General features: G+C 46.0%; 1 protein-coding gene across 1 annotated transcript in view; it reads right to left on the minus strand.

The window, feature by feature from the left end:
* LOC138505087 (sodium/hydrogen exchanger 11-like) overlaps positions 1-25,314 on the minus strand; it is a 789,434-nt gene that overhangs the window by 528,655 nt on the left and 235,465 nt on the right. Inside the window, exon 4 of the mRNA XM_069625403.1 lies at positions 9,148-9,318. Coding sequence (XP_069481504.1) covers positions 9,148-9,318 — 171 coding nt within the window. The remainder of the gene's footprint in view (positions 1-9,147; positions 9,319-25,314) is intronic.

Below are 25,314 nucleotides of genomic sequence, written 5' to 3' on the forward strand. Positions count from 1 at the left end.
AGTCCAGTCCGTCATCTCGGCCCTACGCGTCACATTGGTGGTGACCGCAGCTGTCCAGTTCCGATCGACGCCTCTGTGGGAGCCAGGTGAGAGTAACAGTTGTCTACGGCGGTTATTCCCCGCAGGAGTATCCACTCTGCGAGATTTGCAGTCGAGGAAGCCCCTAAAACCAGAGGAAGGCCGACTTTGCGACAACGGTCTCTGGGATTTGAAAGGAGCTTTAACCTGAACAGACAATGATTTAGCCGCCTGAGTGCTATCCTTGGTTTTGGTGAGCTCTACATAGGTAGAAGAATGAAAAAGCTCCTTACCATCGAATGGAAGGTCCAACACCTTGACTTGCACTTCCTTAGAAAATTTAGTGGCATGCAGCCACGCCTGCCGTGAGGTATCAACCCTAAGCATCAGGCCCCGAGCCGAGCTCTCTACGTGATGAGCCGCAGCCTCCAGGAGATCCTGGGCCAAGACCCTGGCATCGGAAAGGCCTCCTTTGAAGTCTTCCAACTTCTCGACCGGGATATGCTCCTCAAACTCCGACAGACCTTTCCACATCTGCATGTTAGCTCCCGCCAATATCAACTCAGCGTTGGCCTGCCTGAGCTGCAAGGCTGAGTTGAAGATTTTCCTCCCTAGAGAGTCCAGGAGCTTGTCCTCCTTTCCCAAGACCTGAGTAGCCGTCGTGGAAGAGGATGCTTCAGGTCTGGATTGCAACGTAGCCGCAGCCACCACTGTGGAGGAGGGAGGCGGACAAGACGACAGGGCCACCTCTTCCGAAAAATGCAGCCTGTACCTCGCGTCAATCTTTTTATTGACAAAAAGTCCCAAGTGTGGCTTTTCCCAGACTCTTCGGTTCTCGGCCAATACGTCCTTCTGCAGGAACAGGCCAGTACGCTCCAAGGAAGACAGGGTGAACGTCCCAGAAAGAACGCCCTCCTGCGGAGCGGGTGCCTCGGGCACCGAAACATCTAAGAAACTCATCATGTCCAGTACCCGGTCATGAAAGGCTCTGATAGAGCGGGTAAGGTCCTCGTTGTCCTGATCGCCTTGAGGGTCATCTGACAGATCAGGATCCTGCTGAGCCGTGTCAGGCACTGCCTTGTCCACTGGGGACAATGGAGGCAAAGGCGGAAGTGCAGGGGGGAGGGGCACCACGGGCAAGGGAGACGCCGGCGGAACCACTGGAGGAACGGGTGAAGCCGGAGGCGCAGGTGGACATATCGCCTTGAAAAGCCCTTTGAAATATTCCCTCATGGGGTCGGTGCACATAAGCGCTTGAAATTTACCGAAGAAGGCATCCTCAGGAGATTGTTTTGGGACCTGAGGAGGCATCTCATGAGGTGGACAAATCCAGGGACGTAACGGGGAAGGGTGCCACACCGGACCCTCCACTGTATCCACATAAATCAAAGGAGCCGCCCCCGTGGGCAAAGACACATTGTGCGGAAGAGGCATCCGGGCGTTCCAATCATAAACCGGCCGGAAAGGATGCGCACAAGGGACCTTAGGTTCACCCTAGAGACCGAGCCCTACACCAGAAGCCGATGGCGTAGTTGTAGGGGTAGCACCTAAAATGGCCACCGTGATCGTGGCGGGAAAGGGCGCCATTTTGTCCTCATATGAGGGGAACTGCGGCACGTGAGGAAGTGAGGCAGGGGTCCCGTCGATGGATCAGGGGTCTTAATCTTAGCCTTAACATAAGAAACCTCGGCCGAGCCGGTACTATGAGGCCTGGAATGTTTTTGTGACATACCAACCGCCAACTGAGCCTTCGAAGGAAGGACCTTGGCCCTGCCGGTAAAAGAACTTTGCTTCTTTGCCCCCTCAACAGATCTGGTGTCACCACAAGAGCGGGAATGGTGAGCAACTGCTTTCACCGACAAAGCCTTGTCCGGCCTCTCAGAACTGTTGGTAGCTTTAGCCTCTGTACGAGGGACGCGGACCCAGGCCCGGTAACAGCCTTATCTGCGCAGGCCTCGAACATCCGTTCGGTAACTACAAGCCCAGCCAAGGCCTCGGGGCGCACCCCGGTTTTGTTTTTGAGGGAAGCCGGCAGAGAGGCCTCAGAGCGAATTGCGGTACCCCACGACTCAGTAGAACTGGGTCTACAAACAGCCCCCACAGGAGGGGCCTCGGAGCGTACTCCGGTGTTCACAGGCCCCTTACGGAGACCCTTGGAGAAAACTCTGGTAGAATTATTAGGCTCAATGGGCACCTCAGGGCAAACCCCGGTAACAGAGCGATCAACGCCCCTCCCGGACCGAGAGGAACCCGGGAAGGTTTCCCCCGGCTGCGGTGCTCTTAAAAGTAAAGAACTTACTGGGCGTTTCTTCTTCTCGTCGATGAACGCCTGAAAATGCGAAGGAGGAGTGTGTCGGAACACCTCCTCCCATCGCTCCAACCGACGTTGAAGTGCCCGGACCGAAAGGGAGTCACAGTAAAAACAGGAGTCCCAACGGTGTTCCGGACCCAAACACTCTAAACAAAGAGGATGGGGATCCGCCCTCGCGAAGCGACGGTGACACGATGAACAATCTGGAAAGCCTAATTTGAAAGACATAGACAGACTAGTAAACGAACGCTAGCGAGAGCCAGAGAGGAAAAAAGGGAAGAAAACCTTCCGAGGATGCAAGTGCGTCCGGCCCCGATCGAGTGGAGAAAAGGACTGATGGGCGATGCGCGGGGCGGAGCCAAGGTGGGTGGGGTTACGGCCGCGTGCCGGGCCCCGTGCAGGAAAAAGTGGAGGGACACATTTTTGAAAATAATTTGGATGCTTTTTACAAAGTGCTCCGGTCTCGCCCCACAGGACGGAGAGATGTCCCACAAGTATGGAGGAAAGGGGACGGGACGTAGGAGTAATTACAGGCATATGCTGAGGGAGTGTCCGAAAGGAGGCAGTAACACAGACCTGTAATAAAGAAATTAAGTAGGGGAATGAAAAATAATCAGCTAATTAAAAGAAAAATGCTGAGCTGTTACAGGTGGCTTCCAATCCTGTTGTAGGGGCTCCTGTAGGTGTGGAGGAAACTGGATGTGACCTAATAGTATATTTTTGTGACTGCTATAGAGGCTGTCATCAGTGCTTACCTAGATTAGCGAATCACAGTTTGGACATCAAACACAAGAATCTAGCAGAAAGACATATGCATACCCAAATAGGCGTCCGGGGGAGTTGGTCTCTCTCTGACAGAATATCATCATTCACCACATGCAGCGGTGCAAGTCAATGGAACAGCTACATGCAGTGAACAGGCATGCACATTTGGCTGAAATAATCAATTACATGGGCTGTCATGACATAGAGGGCAGGTATCATTGCTAATGGATTCCTAGCTACTACGCCTGCTTTTTCCTGTGTCACAATGCGTGACAGGAATACAAAATCAGACCAAGACAGAGACCTGATCTAACTGTTAGTCTACGTACAGAGGAGGGGGATAATATGTACAGGATGGGTACAAATAAGAATCAAAGTTCATAAATCAGTTCCATGATGGGCCGTTGTTCATTGAGGCTTTAAGGAGTTCCTGAACCCTTTGCCTTCTTTTGTCTCTAAGCCACTTATCATGGACTGAAAAGGGTTCCTGAATCTTGATTATTGAATTATCTCGAAGTCTTTCATAAAGGTCTTAAATAGATTCCTGAGTCCTGCACTTCTGGTGTCCCCAAAGTTCAGGGTTTCCTGCTCACAGAGGTTCTTCCCGTCTGAGAGGTGTATCTTTTAAACTGCTGGGAAAGTCTTAAATCAAGAGGAGAGCAGAGGCAGGAAGCTTTGACTAATTCCTCATATAGCGAGTCTCCTTGCAGGTTACTGTCACCTCCATTTCCTAGGGTCCTGACCTGGTTCTTGTAGATTGCCTCTCTGCTTCTACTTTGGGCGTTTCCCTCCTCAACATCAGACCACATACTCATTCCTCCTTCCAATGTGGGTCCCAGATTGGGGTTGTCTCTCTACCCCCTGCCTTTGGGTTAACATGCAATCTGGAAGCTTCTTATGTTGTCCGGCTGTTACTCCTTCCCTTTCCCACAACCTCTACAGAATTTACTAGATGCACCCTTGATGTGCACAAACCTTGTCCCGACTCTCATCAACATTCCCCCATACCACTCTCCTCCGAATAGCCTGCAGGTAGATCTTCATTAAAATACGTTCCCCCTTCCTCCTTCAATATTACTACCACCTTGTCAAAATTCCTATCACTCACATCCCCCAGCAACCTCATCCCCTAGATGATAAACCTTCTCCTCAAAATCTCTTTCAGCGATCTCCTTCTCAAAATAACTCTGCAGCCAACTTCTCAGGATGCTTCCACCTCAAAATAGCTCTTTCCAAATGCCTCTTTAATTAACCTTTCACTGGCCAAGTCTTCAAAATAGCTCGTTCCAGCCCCCTCAAAGTAATTCCCCCAACCTTCTCGAAATAACATTTGCCTCCTTAAAATAACTCTCTCAACTTTCCTTCTCAAAATATTATTCTCCAACCACCTCCACAATGTTTTTCTACCCCCTCCTCCTCAATAAACACTGCCCACTGCTGTGTCCCTCTCTAATGAAAGATAATTTCTCCTCTGAGTCTAAGCCCATGAATTTTTATAGGGCAATATTCGCTCCCCTTGGGCTGGGTCCCTGTGACATTCTGCACCTGTGTTCTGGAATCGCTGATAGGTTCTGAGTGGTTGCCCTTAATTGGCTGACCTGAGTGTATTTTTCAGTTTAGTGGCTGGACCAAGCCTTTACCTTTCCCTTCTCTTCCTTCTTATAACCATGGCCTGAGAGTTGTAAAGCTTCTGTGACTGCACAGTATATGGGATAGATGTTGGCAAACCTTATAAAAGTGTGTTTCACTCACACGTAGTCTCTGAATTGGCAATATTGTGTTGTTTGCGAGTGGAAATGCTACCGGTAAACAATGTAGTGGGAAACTTGTATCACTTGCTTGTAGGTGAGTCGCTAGAAAAACCTGTCTTGAACTTTTTTAAAGTGTTTTTTTTTACTAGCGCAGGGATCTTGTGACAGTAATAGCCTGTGTTTAACGTGTGTCCTCTTTGGAGAGCTGACTATCGATAAATCTGTTTGTTCTCTCCAAAAATGTGGGTCTGCCTACCCTAGGGAGGGCACTGTATAAATTCATTGGGAATACAGGAGAGACTTGGCACAGGTTATACTATAGGTTTAAGGGGGAACCCTAAAATCTAAGTGATCAAAACAGGTGAATATTCAGCACACATGACCTGTGACTGTCGCTGTGATGAGTTTACTTCTGCTCTGCAGGCATACAGTGAGGAGTACTGGCTAAAACGCTGACTTTGTGCCACACTGCTACTAAACCAGCAATGATCCCAGTCATAAAGGTGAACTAGGCACAGTCCGATGGGTTTATCACTTTCACTCATTTGGTAACGTGGGCTGAGGGCAGGCTTCAGGAGGGGCGTGAGATGGCACAGAAACAACAAACAACAAAATCATGGGACCAAAATAAAAGGATGACCAAGCAAGGTTCTATAAAAATAAGATCTTTAATTCAACTAACAAAAACTCACATAATTAGTAGAAATATCACTAGTCCACCGCTGTAACTGAAAACACAGAGAAAGCAGACTCTAAAGAAAAGGGCACTTTGGGTTATAAGACAGGGGATCTCAGACAAGCCTTTCAGCATCAAAATGCCAAATTATGTGAGGGTGCCTTTAAAACGGTAGAGGATAGGAGGGGTTGAAAGTCACAATGTTGGTTTAAGGTCGACATAAGGGGCAGGGCCCCTTCAAATACTGTGTTGTTGTCTTTCAGCCTCAACAGCGTCAAACCAAACTTTTTGGTGTCGAACTGGGCGTCTAGAGGCTTTTGGCACCATGCTACGGATGAGTCTGTGAGTGGCAGTGACAGGTTCCAGCAATGAGGTACAGTTTGCCAGCTGCAAAGGCTTGCCGGTCGAAGATGCAGGGAAAGTCAGGCGATGGTGGATCGGTGGGGCTGAAAGACTTAGTGGTCTTGGGTGTGGAGAGGCGGTGACTTGCCTTTGGTGCCGAGTGGGCTTGGCAGGCTCAACACGGCATCTGCGTACTGCAGCAGCAATGGCTTGGAGATTGAAGAAACTGGTAACCAGGCACCAAGTGTTGAGTTCAGGATGATAGAAGACTTGCCGGGTCTATGATTCAGAGATGGCACAGCTTCAGCACTGGCATTGAGTGACACTTGCCAATCCAGAGGTGGCCGAGCGTCAATATTGAAAAAGATTGTTAATTCCCTTGGAGCAGTTTAGATGGGTTTGAAGGTACCCAAACTGCATTGCAGTGGCTCTGAGATGCAGGGGGAACCAGTAGTCACTTCCATGGTTCTGTGGTTGCTGGGACACCCAGTCCAGGGTCTCAGAGTCACGTTGAGTCCTTTCATCTGCCCTTCAGAACCATGAAGGTTTGTAGAGAGCACTTACAGGGTTCTGTTACCTCCTGTGAGCAGGCTCCTGGGTACCAGTGTCTCATCAGCGATCTGAATGACACCTGGCCTAGTAGGATCGTTGTCTGTCTTCCCTCTGTTCCCCGTCCCTTGCCTCGCCGAGCCTTGAAACACTTGTGTATTGGCGCGTTATAAATGCCTTATCATATCATATCATATCAAGCCTTGTCCAGCCAGCTGGTCATCATCCAAATTTCCCCTTGGGGTGGGTAGTCAGAAGACCTTTGCTCTTCCTTGGAGCTCTCCGTCTTCCCCTTTATAATAGATGACTTTGAGTTCCAGTTGAATGCTCTTTGTTTTGAAGTCCAAAGATGACTCAACTAATAGGAAGGTTTCCAGCAATCAGCACCCTTGTTTGAGTTGGCCATTGTAATGACCAAACTGTGTTTGAAGCATTGGTTTACATGAGACCTCCAATTGAGGGTTCCTGTTTCCTGGAGGATGGTGTTGACACTCCTCACTAGGATCAAAGAAAGGCTTCTTGGGCTGGGCCCCACATGGTTGTTTTGAGCACACCTATGACAGACAGCTAATAAACACCCAGCCCTGTCATGAATGAGTCCCTTTTCAATAAGCTGGCAATAATATGATATCCAATGCTTGTGGCTGTATAATTGTGTAACGTCAGTAGCCACTGTGTTAAAAGTAGAAAGGGCTTGTATTTAAATAACTGCCACCAGACTGCTAGGATACCCAATAACATTATTTTGAGCCAAAGGTGATGATGGTTAAAAAGCCCCCTCTGTCTGCTGGAACTTTTGAGTACCAGCAGCTAAGATCAGGGATGTACATGTGACCCTTGGACCTGCCCTGCTCTAATTGCAGTGTGGCTGCTAGGGATGCAAGGAGACAGGCTCAGCAATGTTCAGTGTCTATAATGCTTTTTTGTTCAGAGCTTTATGAAACTGGACTCTGATAAGAAGATCTCACTTTCAGAAACATCACTTTATTGTTAAAATTTAAAAAGGTGTAGGCTACTTAAAAAATTCAGATGGCATTCTGTCACAATCACTGTGAGTGCCACCTGCCTTATGGTGGGATCTAACTGAGGGTAACCAGGGGCTCATCCTTATACCTGCTCTGAGCCCATCATCCCCTAGCTTCCTGTGGTACCCATCCTCTTTGGTCAACCCACTAGATGTCCACAGAAGCAGGAGTGGACTTCATTACAAATGTAGAAAAAGTAGGCATAATCCACAGAAATCAAGCCACCCTTCAGTGTTCAGAATACTGATCCTATTAAATCGCCCGTACTGTGTGACAAAACCTGCAGGAAAACTTTTTTTTGTTTTGAAGTGTCCTTGAAGTGTCCTTGTTGGCTGGGTATAATTATAGAATGGGGCAGATGTGGCGAAGACCGCAGAAATACTTTTCCACCAGTTTTTCTACCTCGTCAAATCCCTAGAGAATGAGGGGCTATATCGATTCCTCTCCAAGAACCTACTACAGAATATACACAAATTACAAATTGCCACTATACTCTGGGATAAAGTTCTATAGAAGTGTGATGCTACTGGAGATGCCATGAATTGCCTAAACAGGCTCGCAGATTATAATCAAATTCTCTTCAAAGGGCTTTAATTTGATTTTAAAATGCCTTACGGTTGAGGTTTCCACATATCAAACAAACTTAGTCAAATCTTGCTTGCCAGTAATGGAAGTAAAAAAACACAGAAAACACTAAAATCGAACATTTCAAGAATGTACAATAGATTTACCATTTGAAATGCAAAAACATGGAACCAACTCCTGTCTGATCCGGTTAATATCGCAAAATACGTCAAAGGCCAATTTAAAAAAAAAAGCTGTACCCTTTTTCTCCCATCCTTAAATACATTTTCCATTAGTTCTTTTCATTCCATATGTTGACTGCACATGTTAGGGTCCTCTTGAGCAGTACTGTTCAAATACAGAACCATGCCCTAGGTTCAATTAGCTGTGCTTTGGCACTATATGCACATACCGATGATTCAATCCCTCACTCTGCAACACAGTGAGCTTAAGTCCAGCATAGAGACATACCCTTGTATATTAACATAGAACAAGCAAACTATTAAGCACGAAACAGCTTTGTTTATAATTTGTGCAATTCCCGAAAATATCGGCCAGGGCACGATCGAAAGAATCAGACAGCAAATTCTGACAATTATGAGGTATTACATTTCCTCAATGAGGAAACACAATAGACACTGCAAGTTCACTAATAATCAAAGTTGCAAGATAGATAGCCCAGTTCCTTTATGTGATGCAATTGGGAATGCCCAAAAGGGGTTCAATTCACACTCACTGTTTTATTATCAGTCATGACACTTTCCCTTGTTAGCCAACAAAAGGCCCAATGAGCTACCCTTATTTTGCCCTCAAGCAGCACGCTTTTTTCTACCTATAAAAGAGTTTGATCCAGGTGAAACCCAGGAGCTAAGTCATCACTCTTCAGCCTCTTATCAAAGCTGTAGCAGAAAGGGCATTATATTCTTCCATATAATCCCAGTTCCTTTACAGCCACATACCAGAAGTTCTGTCCTAGTGATACGTACAGGGAGATTGCCTGCAGTCCAGTTGTCTTTGGTGCAAGCTCGATTTAAAGCTGTACATGAGCCATGGGGATGTACAATGATATGAATGCATGAACATTTCAAGAGGTAAGAATTTACAGATGAAGAAGCCATATTGAGAAATGTAACATTGTCTCCGTACCTGAACTGCAGTTTCACATATGATTGAGACTTCCATTTCCTGTTTGGTGAGACAGTTTAGCTCTCCTAAAATTGTTCCTATTCCTCTATAATCTGTAAAAGGAATCTTTGCTGTGCTTTCAGTTTCTTCGTGGCTTTTGTTATGTCCATAAAGGGGATTTGAACCATAAAGCTGTTGAAATAGAAAAATAACTAATTGCACAAATTCATGAATTGTTCATTATAAAATTGGAATGTTAGTGGGCCAATACAAACAATGGGTCAGCACAGTTTCTTAATCACTGTCACAATGCCTGCTGTTTCTCACCCAACATTCTGCATCAATGTGCTTTGTCTCCCTCAATCAAAATATCATCTTGGCAATGTTCACTACCAGGTTCCAAACACATTTTCCAACGGTGTTCTTTTGTTTTTAACCTGTTTGTGATTTTGTCTCATAATATTGGCATTACAGAAGCTGGGCGAGTGGGAGGGCTGTACCAGGTGTTATTGTCCTTTGCTCCTGTTATGCACACTCAGCATAGCCAGTGTTCCATAACTCGGGTGTGGGCAGATAACACCAGCTACAGCCCTCCTCCCCTGCAATGTAATGCCATAATATGGCTTTCAACCCCGCTATGGGGGAATTTGCTGAATCCTTGGATGTCGTCACTTCTCCCCAAGAGGGAGCCCCTCCTATGAGGCCAGGGAGGTGAGGCCACTATCCGATAGTCCCCCGGGGGGTGGTACTCAGTGGGTAGATCTCATGGGGAGGGACCCCCCTGTGGGAGCAGGGATGACTATCTAGGGAGAATGCAGTATTCCCCACTCCAATCCCCCTCACTTACCCCACCCTTACCTTCTAACCCCATGTGTCATGTAGCCAAAACCATAAGTACTGGGACGAGGAAGAATCAAGCCAACCCAAGGGAGGACTTTAGTATAAATACTGGGATGAGAAAGAGTCTAGTCTACCCAATGGAGGACTATAGGACAGGTACTGAGACGAGGAGGCAATGCGGAAGCATGAAGAGCACTCCAGGAACCACTTGTGAGCATTCTAGTGGTTCCCGACTTCCTACTGGTCAACTCACATTCAAAATAGAAGAGGGAAAACAGGAACAGGAGTTCAGCTGTCCCTGGAGGAGCCGCAAGCAAGTCGACGGTGCAGTGGAGAGAAGCAAGGCGAACCGGGGTGCAAGATGAGAATGCAAAGCATCTCCTGAGGGTCGGAAGCAGAAGGACCCTTCTCCCTAATGGAAAGAAGTTGACTTACCGGATGGAGGAAGAGGGACCACGCTGTCTGCGTCAGTAAAGCAGCCCATAGGGAACCAGCAGCTGCAGAGCAGCCGTAGCTGAAACGAAGTCGGCAGAAGGCACGCCAGGACCAAAGGCGAGTCCTGGGACCGATCAGAGTGCGCAGCAATGTTCCTTGAAGGTAGGGTACAACGCTGGCAGTCCAGTGTGGACAGGAGAGAGGCTAATGGTCCAGATAACAAGGGTAAAGATACCCTGGGAAGAAGAGCTGATGAAATAGCCTGGGAGAAAGATTGTGGGAAAGTAAACTGTGAAGCAGTACGGGTCACAAGAAGAAAGGTTAATTAGTAATTTGGATAGCCGCAGTAAATGGCATGTTAGTGAACCAGGTCTGCCACACTACCAGCAGAGAATCCAACGGGTCTGGGACTTGCACCCACAAGACTGAAAGCCAATTCTACAGGGAAGGGAGGCATTTCCCCTGGTATTGTGAACTGTGCCAAAACTGTAAAGAGATCTAGGAAAGAGAGTAATTCTCCCTGGCATTGCAAACTGTGCCAGCACTGTGAAATACACCTGAGAAAAGGACAGGGAAAAGGAGACACTCCCCTTGGTGTTGTGAATTGCTGAGTAAGCTTAGGAAAAGACATGGGGAAGGGAGACATTTCACCTGGTGTTGTGAAGTGCCAAGTACCCCTGAGAAAAGGCATGGGGAAGTGAGACATTCCCCCTGGAGTTGTGAAGTGCAAAGTAAGCCTGAGAAAACGCCAAGGGAAGGGAGACATTCACCCTGGTGCTGTGGACTGCAAAATAAGTCTGAGAAGAGATCAGGGGAAGGGAGTCATTCCCCTGACAATGTGAAACAAAGACCAAGATACCTGGAGAACGAAGGGATCCTCCTTGAAGCCAATAGTGAAGAAACAACTATGGGCAATAAGGAATGTTGATGTTTTGAAGTGGAACTTTACCTTTTGAATTTGAACTGAGAACTTTGCTGAATTTTAGTATTTCAGCGTGGAACTTTGTTTCGGACCTTGGAAAGGGATTAAGACCTGGGGAAGGGAGTCATCCCCTCAGATAGAGATTCCACCTAACAATTGGAATTGTGAACCGTTGTCCAGAAGAAGGAAGTAATTCTTTTGGACCAAGAAGATCCACTACCTCTTTAGTTTAGTTACAAGTGTAAGGGACAGAAGAACAAATTACTTACCACGCATTCCTCATCTTTGATATACTCCGATATCCTGCTTGCAACTTTTCTCAGCAGTGGGCGCCCTGTGTTGTCGCCGACCTCGTGTCCCTCAAGAGCCTCCGTCCTCCTCGAGTATGACATTGATGCTGGTATATATGGCACGCACTGCGCCTGTTTCCTCAGTTCATGATTTTCCTCTCACCAGCATAGCAGTTTCAAAGCTGAGAATACTTGAGCGTTAACAGAGAGGAAGGTGTAAACCATGGAAACTCCTTCTTGACAGAGGGGAACGATGGGAGGGGCGATGAGGAATACATGGGAGGAACATCCAGACGAAAGAACATTACCAGGGGTAATTAATTTGCTCTTCAAATTAATTGTGTCCTCACACATATTCCTCATCTTTGATATTCTCCCATAGCAGTGTGTTGCAGGAGATGGGAAAGAAGAGTTTGATTTGTATTTAATTTTGGTTGATGCTGTGTAACACAGCCTTTCCAAATCTGGATTCCTGGCCCTAAAGGGAATCTAAACAGTAATATTCGCAAATGTATGCACAGAAGAGCAGGTGGCAGCATTACAAATGTCTTGTAGCGGTACCCCTCTTTGGAGGGCTGAAGAAGTGGCTACACCTCTGGTTGAGTGGGCCCTTAGACCTTCGGGAACCTCTTTCCCAGCCAGATTGTAACATTCGGATATACATGGTATGATCCACAGAAACAGCATTTGTTTAGTAACCGCTTGTCCCATTCTGTGGCCCGCATAGCCAACAAATAGGTGGTCATCCACTCATATCTTAGAAACCATGTTGATATAAAAGCTCAAGGCTCTTCTAGGGTCAAGTGTGTGCAATTTCTCCTCCTCTTTAGATGGATGAGGAGTAGGGTAGAAAGCCGGTAAGACAATCTTTTGTGTCAAATGACTGACACTATTTTTGGCAGAAAAGAGGGACGAACCTTCAAAACTACCTTGTCCTTATGAAAGACCGTGAATGGGGGTTTAGAAGACAAAGCCTGAAGCTTGCTCACTCTGCGAGCAGAAGTAATGGTCATTAAGACTATAGTTTTCAAAAAGAGTGTCCTAAGTGGACAAGAATGTAATGGCTCAAATGGAGAACTCATCAGGAAGCTGAAAACTAGGTTGAGATCCCAGACTGCAACAATAAAAGGAACCGATGGGAAGATGTTGGTCAACCCTTTCAGAAATTGGATGACTATAGGAACCATGAAGTAGGAACCTTGTCCCAGAGAGCGCTGGAAAATGGACAGCGCAGCCAAATAGCGTTTGGCTGTAGCAACCTGTAGCCCCTGATGGGTTAAAGTTAGTGGAAAAGACTAAACCAATGGTGTGACACAAGTAAATGGATCAATTCCTTTATCTCTACACCAGCTGCAAAATGTGTTCCAACGTCAGCGGTATAGAGATTTAGTTGCTGGCTTTCTGGCCGAAAACAATACCTCCATGACAGCTTCTGGTAGGTCCCAATCTCTGTACCTCAACCCCTCAGAAACCATGCGTGGCGATTGAGCGTCCTGATCTGTGGATGCAGAATGCGACCCTCCTCTTGCAAGAGAAGGTCCTCTCTTTGTGCAAGATGAATTCAAAGGCAGGTGGACATTTCCAGAATTTCCGGGTACCACGTCCTCATGGCCCAGTCTGGAGCAATCAGGATCATGGATTTTCAAAATGTTCTTAGCCTCCTGAGAACATGAAGAATGACGGGGATCGGCGGAAATGAGTACAGAAGTGGAAATTCCCAGTTCACTATGAATGCGTCCCCTAGAGCTCCTCTCGGGGGGAAATTCCCTGGAGCAGAACTGTTCACACTTCCGGTTGACACTGGTCGGGAACCGATCCACTTATGGATCCATCGAGCGTCAACTTCATTGTTAGTACAAATAGCTTGTGCAGCGCCCTTTGGCTTCAGTTCTGTTTTTCCTGTTCCCCCTTATCAAGGAACTAACCAGGCGTACCACAGACCGCAAGCTCTCAGGAAACGCAGAGTGTAGTACACGTAAATTGTACGGCGGGGTAGGGGGAATGAGGAATACATTGGAGGAACATCCAGTCTAAAGAACGTTACCAGGGGGTAAGTAACTTGTTCTTCAAATGGATTGTGTCCTCCCATGTATTCCTCATCTTTGATAGACTCCCAAAGCAGTGACAATTTGGAGGAGGGAGTATCAATTCATTCATCATGGATTGAATGGAGAACTGTCTTTGCAAAGAGACCTCCTTGAGTAGAGGAGGAGTCCAAGCAATAATTCTTGACAAATGAGTGGATGGACGATCAAGTAGTCATTGAACAGATGCCATTTACTGGGACATCCCTTTGGAGAGCCACAGAGGTTGCCATGTCCCTTGTGGAATGAGCTTGAAGCCCTGCCGGCGGGTCCTTTCCCGTAAGTCTATAGCATTCTCCAATTGCTAGAGTGATCCACCTGGATATGGTTTGTTTAGTGACTGCCAGGCCCAATTTGGGGCCGGTACACCCAATAAAGAGATGATCATCGTGGCGAAATGTAGCCATTCTTGCAATGTAAAATCTTAGAGCTCTTTTCGGGTCTACCCTATGCAGCCTCTCTTCCTCTTTGCCTGAATGAGGAGGAAGGTAGAAGGTTGGTAGCATTATCTTCTGTGACAGATGGAAGTTGGAGACTACTTTCGGTATGAATGATGGTTTTACTTTTATTGAAAATAGTATGAGGAGGCTTGCATGAAAGGGCCTGCAACTCACTTGCGGACTGATCTTAATGCAATAAGTAGGGTTGTTTTCAAAGTTAGGAGCCTTAACAGACACAAATGTAAAGGCTTGAAGCGGATACATGTTAGAAATATTAAAACAAGATTTAAATCCCAAGCAGGGACATTGAATGGGACTGGGGGACACACATTAGTAAGCCCTTTCAGAAATTGAACAATTAAGGGTATTCTGAAATAGGAAACCTCTTCAGAGGAGCGCTTAAAAATAGAAAGCGCTGCTAGATATGCTTTTATGGTCACAATCTGGAGCCCCAGATTAGCCAAATGCAACCGAAAAGAAAGCACTATGGTAGTGCCACATTGGAATGGATCCACATTCTTGTCCTTGCACCAGTTACTGAACTTATTCCAATGACACCGGTACAAGTATTTGGTTGCTGACCTTCTGGCCGAAAGCAAGATCTCCATTACGTCGTCCGGAGGTCCCAACCCTTGTACCTCAGCCTCTCAGAAACCATGCGTGAAGGCTGAGTCTCTTGACCTCTGGACGGAGAACCCAACCTTCTTCTTGCGAGAGAAGATCCTCTCTTTGTGGAAGACGTATTGGAGGGCAGATGGACATGTTTAGAAGGTCCGGGTACCACGTCCTCCTGGCCCAATCTGGGGCAATTAGGATCATGGACTTCCCAAACTTTCTCAACCTCCTGATGACATAAGGAATGACGGGGACTGGAGGAAACGCGTAAAGGAGTGGAAATTGCCAGTCCACCACGAACGAGTCTCCTAGAGCTCCTCTTGGGGGAAATTCCCTTGAGCAATACAGTTCTCACTTCCAGTTGGTACTGTTCGCAAACAGATCCTCTTGAGGGGTTCCTCAAAGGGTGAAGATCTCCTGAAGGACTTCCTGACTTAGTTCCCACTCGTGGGAGACTGTGCTCTGCCTGCTTAGAGCGTTCACTGCCATCTTCTGCTCTCTGGCTAGGTGAACTACTGATAAAGAGATTCCTTCTTGTATTGCCCAGAACCAGAGCTGCACTGCTTATCTACACAGTGGTAGTGACCATACACCTCCTCTCTTGTTGAGGTAAGACATGGTCACTGTGTTGTCCATCATTATCAGGACATTCTTTCCCCATACAGAGGGCAGAAAGGGCTTCAGCACTAGTCTGATTGCCCTCAGCTCCAAAAGGTTGATGTGTAGTTTGGACTCACATGGAGACCAACGACCGGTGATTGTCAGATCGTTGGCGTGAGCTCCCCACCCTGTGAGTGAGGCATCGGTCACTACAGTTATCTCCGGCCATGGTTGCCAAAAAGATTCTCCCTTGAGAATGTTGTCCTTACAAGCCCACCATAGAAGGTCCTGAGCAACTCTGCTCGGAACCTGCAGTTGATCTGACATATTCCCTGAGAATTGGGACCACCGAGTGCTAAGGGCCCATTGAAGGGATCTCATTCTCAATCGGGCCTCTGGCACCAGAAAAATGTAGGATGCCATGAGACTGAGCAACCTCAGAAAATTGAATTCGGCAGACGCTGGGAATTCTGGAATTTTGTTGCCATCTGCAGAATGTGTTGAGCTCTTACCTCGGGTGGTGAGGCTTTCCGCGAGGAAGTATCCAGGACTGCTCCGATGAACTGGAGTCTTTGGAAAGGTATCATATGGGACTTCTTGTAATTTAGGGAGAAGCCCAGTCTGTGAAGGGAGTGAAAGGTGACTCTGAGATGTTCCTGGGCTTGTTCGGGTGAACAAGCCCTGATACGCTAATCTTCCAGGTATGGGTAGACATGAACCCCCCTCTCCTGAGACTTGCTGCAGGTCAGCCCGAATGACATAACTCGAAACTGATCATGAGAACCGCCAACCGCAAACCTCAGGTACTTTCTGTGCTTGAGATGCATTGCCACATGAAAGTAAGCATCCTGAAGGTCCAATGATACCAACCAGTCTTGGAGGCTATCTTACAATCGCCTGCAAAGTTATTATTTAAAAAGATTGATCCTTGAGAAATTTGTTGAGGGACCAGGGATCTCCGAATCGGCCTCCAGCTTGTTGAATGTATGCCTGGATTTCTTTAGTCTTGAATCACTGGTTCTATTGCTCCTTTATGCAATACATCAAAAAAGTCGTCATATTGTTTATATCGGAAATTATTCCATTAAAAACAATCTACAAATACAAAAAATGAAGAAACTTGAGAACAATGGTTATAGTTTATCAGTTAAAAAAATCATCATTCCATTATCTAACAATATAAAACAAAAACTAAATCGCTAAGTCTAAAAAGCACCACATTAAATGTTCTTATTCTACACTACTTCACACGTCATTGCTACACAAGAATTTCAAGATGTTTTTCTGGTCTGTGAACCGGGGGCATTGCTGGTGTTTTTTGCAGAAATTCTAGCATGTAGCCAAAGATCAGCAGCATGGGCAAGTTTTGCCATTGCAGGATATATAATGAAAGGTACTCCTGACTGGGGTGCTGAAGTGTGTGGGATGCTGGATGTCGAAGTAAGACTTCTCTTGATAATTGCCACTTAGATTGGGATGAACATTTGTGCCTGGTATTTAGAATGCAGTCGTGAGACGCAGATTTAAATTGGTGATCTGTCGAAAAAGAGAAGCCTTTGTTTCAGAGAAAGCAGTATGAAGAATGTCAACTTCTGCCCAAATGGTAAGATCGATATTGTTAGAGTTAACACATGGATTGGCTATGTGAGTCTCATTTTAATCTCTGACAGGGTATTGCGGATCTTTTGGCCAACAAGATGTTCACTGTCAAACGGCATGTAAACCACCGTGGCCTGCACATCTGGTTTGAAGTTAGTGGCTTTCAGCCATTCCTGCTGCCTTATGGTAGCCCCATTGCCTCGCTGCTGAAAACCTGCACTACCACTGTGATGGTGTGGTCCGACACTGTCATGCAATATAGACATTGGGGCTCATTGCGAGTTTGGTGGTATCTCAGCGGTAGTACCACGGAGATTCCACCAAATAGTATTACTGTTACTGCTACTTGGTCCGGCGTTGTTACCACTGAAGGTGTCACAACTCCTTTCCAACGCTGGTCACGGTGGAGGCGCAGGAGAGGGCAGTATACTATTGTCCATGCCTCTCCCAAGCATGAAGCGACGTGCCTGAAGCGACACGCATCTTTGCAGTGGTTCCCTGCATTCATGACAGCTTCCTGGCTCCGCCCCTTCTGGGTCTGAACAAGGATTATCAGCAGGGATGGATGAAGTAGCAGCACGTTGCTACTCTGCATAGAGACGCTTCGTGAGTTCAAACACCCATTATATCGTAGATGGTTGCATTGATACTCTGCGTAAACTAACTTTCTCTTCCTGTGTTCTAGACCTCCCAGTCCTGCTATCCCGCTTCCTTCCCTCCCAATACTTCATACACTCGTTGATTCCGCATAGTCCCAAACGGACGGAGCAAGACACATAAACTTGCTTCCACACTGCAGACACACTGCGCACATCTGAAAGCTCAATTTTCTCTCCCTTTCTGACAGCGCGAAACGATTCTCCCTCTGATCTCCGAGCCTGTACTGGACTCTCTTCCCAAACAGCTTCCCGGGGAGTACATTACCTCCGTACCAGGTTTGGTTTCGTTCTCATCCCTCCTCATCTCTCTTTCCTTCCCAGGCAGTGGCTAATCTGATCCCGCTTCCTCGCGCAATCAGCACGAGATTCCGTTCCCAGTTACGTTGCAAACACCTGCAGGAATAAAAAAAAAGGGTAAGGGTAAATTTAACAGTCTTTGAGTCTCCTGAGCTAGATTCCACAAGAGACTTCCCTTTTACCTGTTCTTCTTACAAACAGAGATTTCTACGTTCCACAGCAAGCAACCTCAGCCTCCCTTATCAGTGCTTACAAAAGAAAGACAGCCTCACAGACCGCAGCCTCCAGTCATCAGGGTTTTCTACCCAAGGGTTTCTCTGGACACCCTTTTCCTCCCAGCTATCACTTCTTGGGACAGGAAGAACAGGGTGATCAGGGGGATTTCTCATTGTCTCCAGGTGCGGCAACTGATCCAGGTTAGTGGCAGCCTTTTGTTACCAGTCAAATCGTCTGTGCATGCCAATTCATGATAGAAGGTAATACCGCTGGATTACAAGTGGCGGTTTGGCAGTGTAAATCCCCATTTTATGTCGTCTGTAGGACTCCAGTGGGGATTTTTGCCGGTATTATCTTCGGCATAATTACTGGATGGTAATAGCACAAATTTGTGGCGGTAAAATGGAGGAGTTACCTTAAGGTAACTCCTCCACTTTACCTCCAAATATCGGCTGTATTGCCTTCTGGTAATTCCGCCAGAGGTAATACCGACAAACTTGTGGTTTGGCTTTGAGGGAAAAATTGAGGTAAACTAAATTACCTCCACTTTTTTCCAGCACCGTCAAACTCTTTATGAGTCCCATTCTCTCTTCCATCTTGTCATATGGTAGGTAGTTCAGGAATGGGCCAAACTTAATCCATACTTCACAGCCGTTCCAGGGGAGAAATGCAAGGTCATTAACAGCTTTAACTGGTTTTGTGCCAGTAGGTATTATGCTTTTTCAAAAGGCATCAAGTTGGTTGCCTTCTTTGTCCTGTGGCACTGAATAACAACGGGATGGTTTGCCTGAATCACTGCCCTCTTCCCAGATCTCTTCTTCTATGTGAATACATACAATGGGCCTCATTACAAGGTTGCCGGTCCGGATACAACGGTATAAGCTTACCGGTATCGTTGTATCCGGACCGGCAAACTCCTTTCATTCTGCCAGGTCTTCCCTGGTGGAATGAAAGGCACCCGTGAGCACAGTAAGCCTGTAGCACCGGCACCGTTATGAACGGTGCCGGTGCAGCAGGCATCCCCATTCCCATTGAGCCCTATGGGGCTCAAATGGGAATAGGGATATACCGGCAGTGGCACCCGTGAATGGGCAATTACCGGGTCCGGCGGGGCTGGAATACCCCTGTAATTGCCCATTCACGGTTGACAGATTTTCTTGCCGGTATGGAGGTAGCCTTGCCGGTAAACCCGGCAAGGCTGCCTCCAACCTCGTAATGAGGCCCAATGTCTTTGACTCTCTTCTTATATATGCTGTACGACGTAGTCTTTCTTTTTTTTGTAAGTAAGGTAAACATTCTCTAGTCTTTCAAGACAGTGGAATACAATGCTCCAATTTCATCAGGTGGAGAATCTCTAGAATCTCTAGAAGGATGTTGCCTTTGTTCTACACCTTCAACTATGAAAGTGTCAAACTCATGAATGCAAAAGGAGTGATTAGGAGAGGTTTCTCAGTGTCTTTTCCCTTGTATCTCTGAGCCAGTAATGTGATTTTTCTCTTCTTGTGGCCCAGATGGTTCCTTGTCTCTGTATAAGAGTGCTTGAAGGCAAAGACATTCCCAAGTTCTGAGGCCATGTGTATGTTATTCATTTTTGTGATGTTGGGAGGGCCAGGTATGCACCTATGGAACTCAGGTTGAGGTGGTGGGGTACCAGTTGAGCTGGAAACTCCAGTTCATAGAAAGCATTATCTCCATCTGAAAACTGGTCCACTGAACCTTCACGTTTTGAGATAATATGGTGTTCTTGGAACTCGAAAGAGAAAATCCCTTGCTTGGGTCGTCTTGGAGAATGTAATAACAGTTGACGAGGGTCTGTTGCAGTAGTTCCAGAGGTCAATATCATTAGGGTTGACACTACAGACAGATTGTGAACGTCCTTAGAGGATGACATCACTGATTCTACCTATGCTGCTTCACCCCTTGCTACAACAGTATCCTAAGTCTCTTTGTCATTTTGGGAGAGCAATAAATATTTCTTCAATGCACGAGTCATGTTCTAACCTTTGACCTTTTTTGCCTAAGCCCCTAATCCAGCTTGGCCACAAGATGTCTGCGTCCATCCCGCACAGTCTTGTTAGAAAAGGATTTGCAGTGAAAAATCAAGCCAGGATTAAGGAGCCACTTTACTTTTGTTTTTATTCTTAACTTTTGATATTTATTGAAATATTTTAGAACTACCGTTAATAGATATAAGTAATTACAATAACCATTATATTTAAAAGGAATATCTCATGACAAGAGGGTCAAAACAGACTGAAGCATATCATTATAACATTCATTTATTAATAGAGATCAAGTTATAAAACAGGTAATTACTTTAATTTGTGCCTCACCATTTCTGACTGTTCATTCTATATTTTCCAGTTTCTGTTTGGTGTTGTAAAATTGATGTGTCAAGTGATTAAATAAAAAATGTTAAAAAAGAAATGGACTTGCAAATGTCACAAACGTCCATGCCATTGTCTGGATGAATATATTATAGACATTGCTCATGCTTGTCGTCCACATAGACATATTTTGAGGTGACAGCACAGCCCTTAAAGAGAAATGTCCTCCCTTTGTCCCCTTCAGCCATGGTAACCAAATGTTTGTAATAATGCTCCACACAGTAGCTCAGATGCTGAGGGGGTCCTAGAATTTCCCCTGGTCTCATCCAGGGGAGCACGCTATCTGAGGAACCTTTCAAAAACCTCTCAAATGTGAAAGACCTTGTCCAACTAGAAATGCTCAGATTGAAGCTGCAGCATCGTTTCTTTCTTTTTTTTTCTGTTCCGAAACACTGCAGCGTTTCGGGACAGAAAAAAATGCTTTTAGTGTCCCGGTCACGCACATAATGTGGGCCGGGGTACTAATAGCAATATGACCTTGCGGCCGGGGCATTACTATAACTATGGGCCCCGGGCATTACCTGAGTCGGTAATGCCCCCGCCGCTCGGCTCGTATTGATTAAATAAAATATATTCTAAAGGCCTGATGGTTTATTAGAAAGTTATCCCACGAGGGGTGAACCGAATGTCTGGCCTTGTTATCTGCTAAGGTGATCGTTTCACAAGAGAAAGGAGACTCTTCGGAAAGCTGAGCAGTTTTGGGAAAAAAGGCCAACTCTTTCCCAGATCTTCTTGCGTTTTTCTCTTTGCATTCCTCCTAAACCGTGAACTTTTTAATGTTAAGCAACTTAATTATAAGTCTCTTATTTATTTTTAATGAAGACTCTTGGTTATTACAAACCTTTGTCAAAACGAAAAGAACAGCTGATAACATCGAACGAAAGACATGCAACATCGATCATGTGTGTTACAAAATCCAATGGCACTTCTCGTGCTCATCATCATATTCCGATCCTATTCCTTTCCAAGACCTCCTTTAGATATTGTATTAGACAGAAAGCTGTTGTATCGTTTTTTGCCTTGGAGGAGATGTGACCACAGGACTCAGGCGTCTCTTTGCTGTGGGTCTGCAACCCATTTTCCCAGGTGGTTGGTTCTTAAATTTGTCAGACCTGAACAGAATAATGCGATATGCTTCAGGATTTCCATTACCCCAGGCTTATTACAGAAGTGACATCCAGAGGAGTCAGCTAGTTTGTAGATCTGCATAAGCTGCTTCGTGGGTAAAAGGTTTAGCCTGAAGTGCATACATTGATTACTGTACCAGTTGTTGGGGAATTTGACCAGATATTATGTCAGAGAGCCCCAGGGCTTATCTTCGTCCCTCATTGCTGTGGGGAGTTTGTAAGGATTCTTTGTCATCTTGAGTCTTAATCCATTCGTCCTGCCAGAGCTTCCATTTCACGTTAGCCTGATTGGTAATCAGTTTGTGTAGGTTAGTTCCGGAGTGTATCAACTGGCTCTGACATCCTTTTCTCCATTGGGCTAATATGGCGTTGCTACCTTTCCTTAGATCTTCTCCCAGAACACGATATGGCTCAGCAGGGCGAGGGAGCATGCATTTTCTGTAAAGCACCAGTGATTTCCATATCGACCTCACCAGTAGCGAGATGGGAACCAGTTCATATCTAATAATGGAAGTAGGGATCAAATTAGGATGCCTGAGTATTTTCTTCCAAAAGCTTACTTCCAGTGAAGGCCAAATCTCCCATGGGGTGCCTAGAAACCCTTCAGCACCATATATTAAGGGCGGGCTGACGTTAGATTTGTAGAATGTCAGAACTGGAAGAAGTGAAAATTACAAAATATCCTATGGACCAGAAGACCCTGGCCCATTTAAGTTCTATGCTTTGCCTTCAAATCTGTCCGTCGGGGATGGTCCACCTTGCTGTTGCTGATCAGTGATCCTAGGTAGAAGACCTCATTAGCCTGAGCCAAGGGCTGCTGCTCCATGTACCATTTGAACAAGGGTCTTTGTCGCGTCCAGTGTGGGCCAAATACTACAATGTTGGTTTTAGCTAAGTACAAGGCCAGCCCATTGGAAGACAAGTACCCATAGATGCTATCCAAGGTCCTCTGTAGACGAATTGGTATAGTATCGATCAAAACAAGGTCATCTGCATAAAGCAGTCTTGAAAGATGTTGTCCACCCATCTTAGGAGGAAAGGCTCGAACCTTACTCAAATGAAACTCAACGTCTGAGAGAAATGAGTTAAACAAAGTCGGGGCCAGCGGACATTCTTGCTTTAAGCCCCCAAACGTGTTAATACGGGAGGTTAAGAGCCCTTGAGCGTTGAAACAAATTTGCAGACTGGTAGATTTGTAGAGGGACTTAATCGCCACCATAAGATCTGGCGCACAGTTCCAAGCCCCCAATTTAGACCAAAGCAGATGGCGATAGATACTGTCAAAGGAATTTCTTAGATCTATAAAGGCCAGATAAATCTTATTGTTTTCCTTGAAAGCTTTGCCTTTGCAGAAATTTAGCAGACAAAGATTCAGATCCATTCCGACACCTTTCACAAACCCTGTTTGTTGCTGGTCCTCTCTTTCCTCGCAGGAGATCCACTTCTGCAGCTGGCGCAGAAGAAAAGCTGCAAAGAGTTTGCCCAGTGAATCCAAAAGGGCAATCAAATGATAGTTTGTCGGATCGGTTCTGCTTCCTTTTTTATAAATGGGAATGATAATAGCTGATCTCCAAGAGCTTGGAATCTCTCCCTTCTTCAGTCTCTTACTACTTCTCTCTCTCCTCTTCCTCATATTCTTTTTGTTTTTCTGAATCACCTCTTGGCACCTCAGGCCCCTGACCTTGCTCTTAATTCTGTACTCTTTGCTTCTGATTTTGCTTCTAAAATGTATATTCTTCACCAATTATTTTTCTCACCTTCATCACCAGCTTCTTTATCATTGTCTCTTTCTCTGTCTTTTTCTTTCTCTTCCTTTGACACGCTTAGTGAGCTGGAATTGGCTGTCCTTTGCCAAAGGGCTAATCCGACTGCTGTATCTCATGACCTTCTCTCATCAACACCTATTAATCCAATTTTCACCTTTCTTTTGCTGCTGTTTAATTGTTCTTGATCTGTTGTTGTATTTTCTTGGGAGTGTATCAATCAGGCTTGAGGCCTAATCATATCACAGAATCCTCTCGTCTACATGTGAAGGGCAATCTTCTTCAACTACTCGAAACAGATGGCTCAGGCATTTTAATTCTGCTAGACCTCTCAGTGGCATTTGTTACAACCAACTACCACATTTTCTTAGACAGGTTCAATTTGGAATTAGGGTTTGAGCAGACCACACTCAAATGGTTCCACACATTTCTCCATAACAGATCTACATCTGCTACAAAAAGGCCCTATTAATCCTATGTGTCTACACTTCTCTGTGGTGTACCACAAGGTTCATGCCTGTCACCTCTCCTACAAAATATATATGTCAAACCCCTGCATGACCTCCTTGAAAAGTCTGGAGTGACATTCCTTAACTATAAGGTTGACACTCAAATTCTCTTTAAGGCACCAGCTCCCCCCCACAGCCGAGGATAATCAGGAGAGTATCCAAATATCCAGATAATCTTCACCCTCCTTGGCATATGGATGAGAGATAACTTTCTAAGGGCCTCATCATGAGTTGGGCGGTATCCCGGGTGGTATTACCACCAGGGTTATTAGCGTTACCACCCAACTCCCCGGCACTATTAGCGCCGGATCACGGGTTTGGCGGGACAGTAAGTTCCCATTCCCCATTGGGCCCATTCGGGAATTCCCCATTCCCCAGTGGCCCAATGGGAAATTTTCGACGCTATTACCGCCGGTGGTATTGACGCAGCGGTAATAGCGCCGAAAATCTGCAAAATCGTAGCGGATTTGCCCCCAGCTCAATGCTGGGCGTAAATCCTGCCAGACCCGTGATTTGGCTGACCCTTATATGCAGCTGTAAAAGCGTTACCGCCGCATTAAGGGTTACTGCCAAACTCGTGATGAGGCATTAAGTCTCAATCAATCCTAAACTGAATTCCTTCTTTTACACACAGATCAATTTAAATTATAAATGGCCTCCATTAATTTGCTTATCTCCATCTTCCAGGAACAAATGAAAACTTCAGATAAAGTACAATCCCTCAGTGTGCTATTTGATGCTACGTTGTCCATGCTTCCTCAGGCCAATGCTGCCATCAGTTCATCCCCATAATATTAAATGCTGTTCAAACATATGTGGCTGCTATTATCCGAAGAAAATGGAATCACCATTGCTTGGGCTATCATTGGTGCTCAACTGGCTCAAAATACTTCTAAACAAAGCAGCACATATGTGTAACAAACACACATAGACAAGCACATATCTCACCCATGGTAAGCCCTGAGGACAGAAGGGCTGGGGCAACGCTGTTGAGCTGTGGCAGCGTCTCTCTTTGTATTGCAAGTCTCCTGTGACGAGAATTCCACGAGTGGGAGAAGCCTTTCTACTTGTCTTCATTTGTTTTTTTATTTTTGCAATTCTGGTGAAGCTGCGGTGAAAATAGGCGAAAAGGACACCTACCGCTTTAACCAGACTCGGACTCGGACTACTGACCGCTGACCCAGCAGTGTTTAAAACCACCACCCGCCACCCTTGAGGCGTAAGCCCTGAGGACAGAAGGGCTGGGACGACGCTGTTGAGCTGTGGCGGCTTTGGTGCGTGTGCCGGAATCTGTCCAACTAAAGGATTTGCCACACACAGAAGGCAGCCGGCTGAGATCCAGTGACCGAAAAGAGCAACGACTCCAATTCAAGTAAACAAGTAAGAGAGTACACGAACATTGAAG

Source organism: Ambystoma mexicanum, chromosome 11 (genome assembly GCF_040938575.1).
Source record: "Ambystoma mexicanum isolate Mex_15411 chromosome 11, UKY_AmexF1_1, whole genome shotgun sequence".
Taxonomy (NCBI): Eukaryota; Metazoa; Chordata; class Amphibia; order Caudata; family Ambystomatidae; genus Ambystoma; species Ambystoma mexicanum.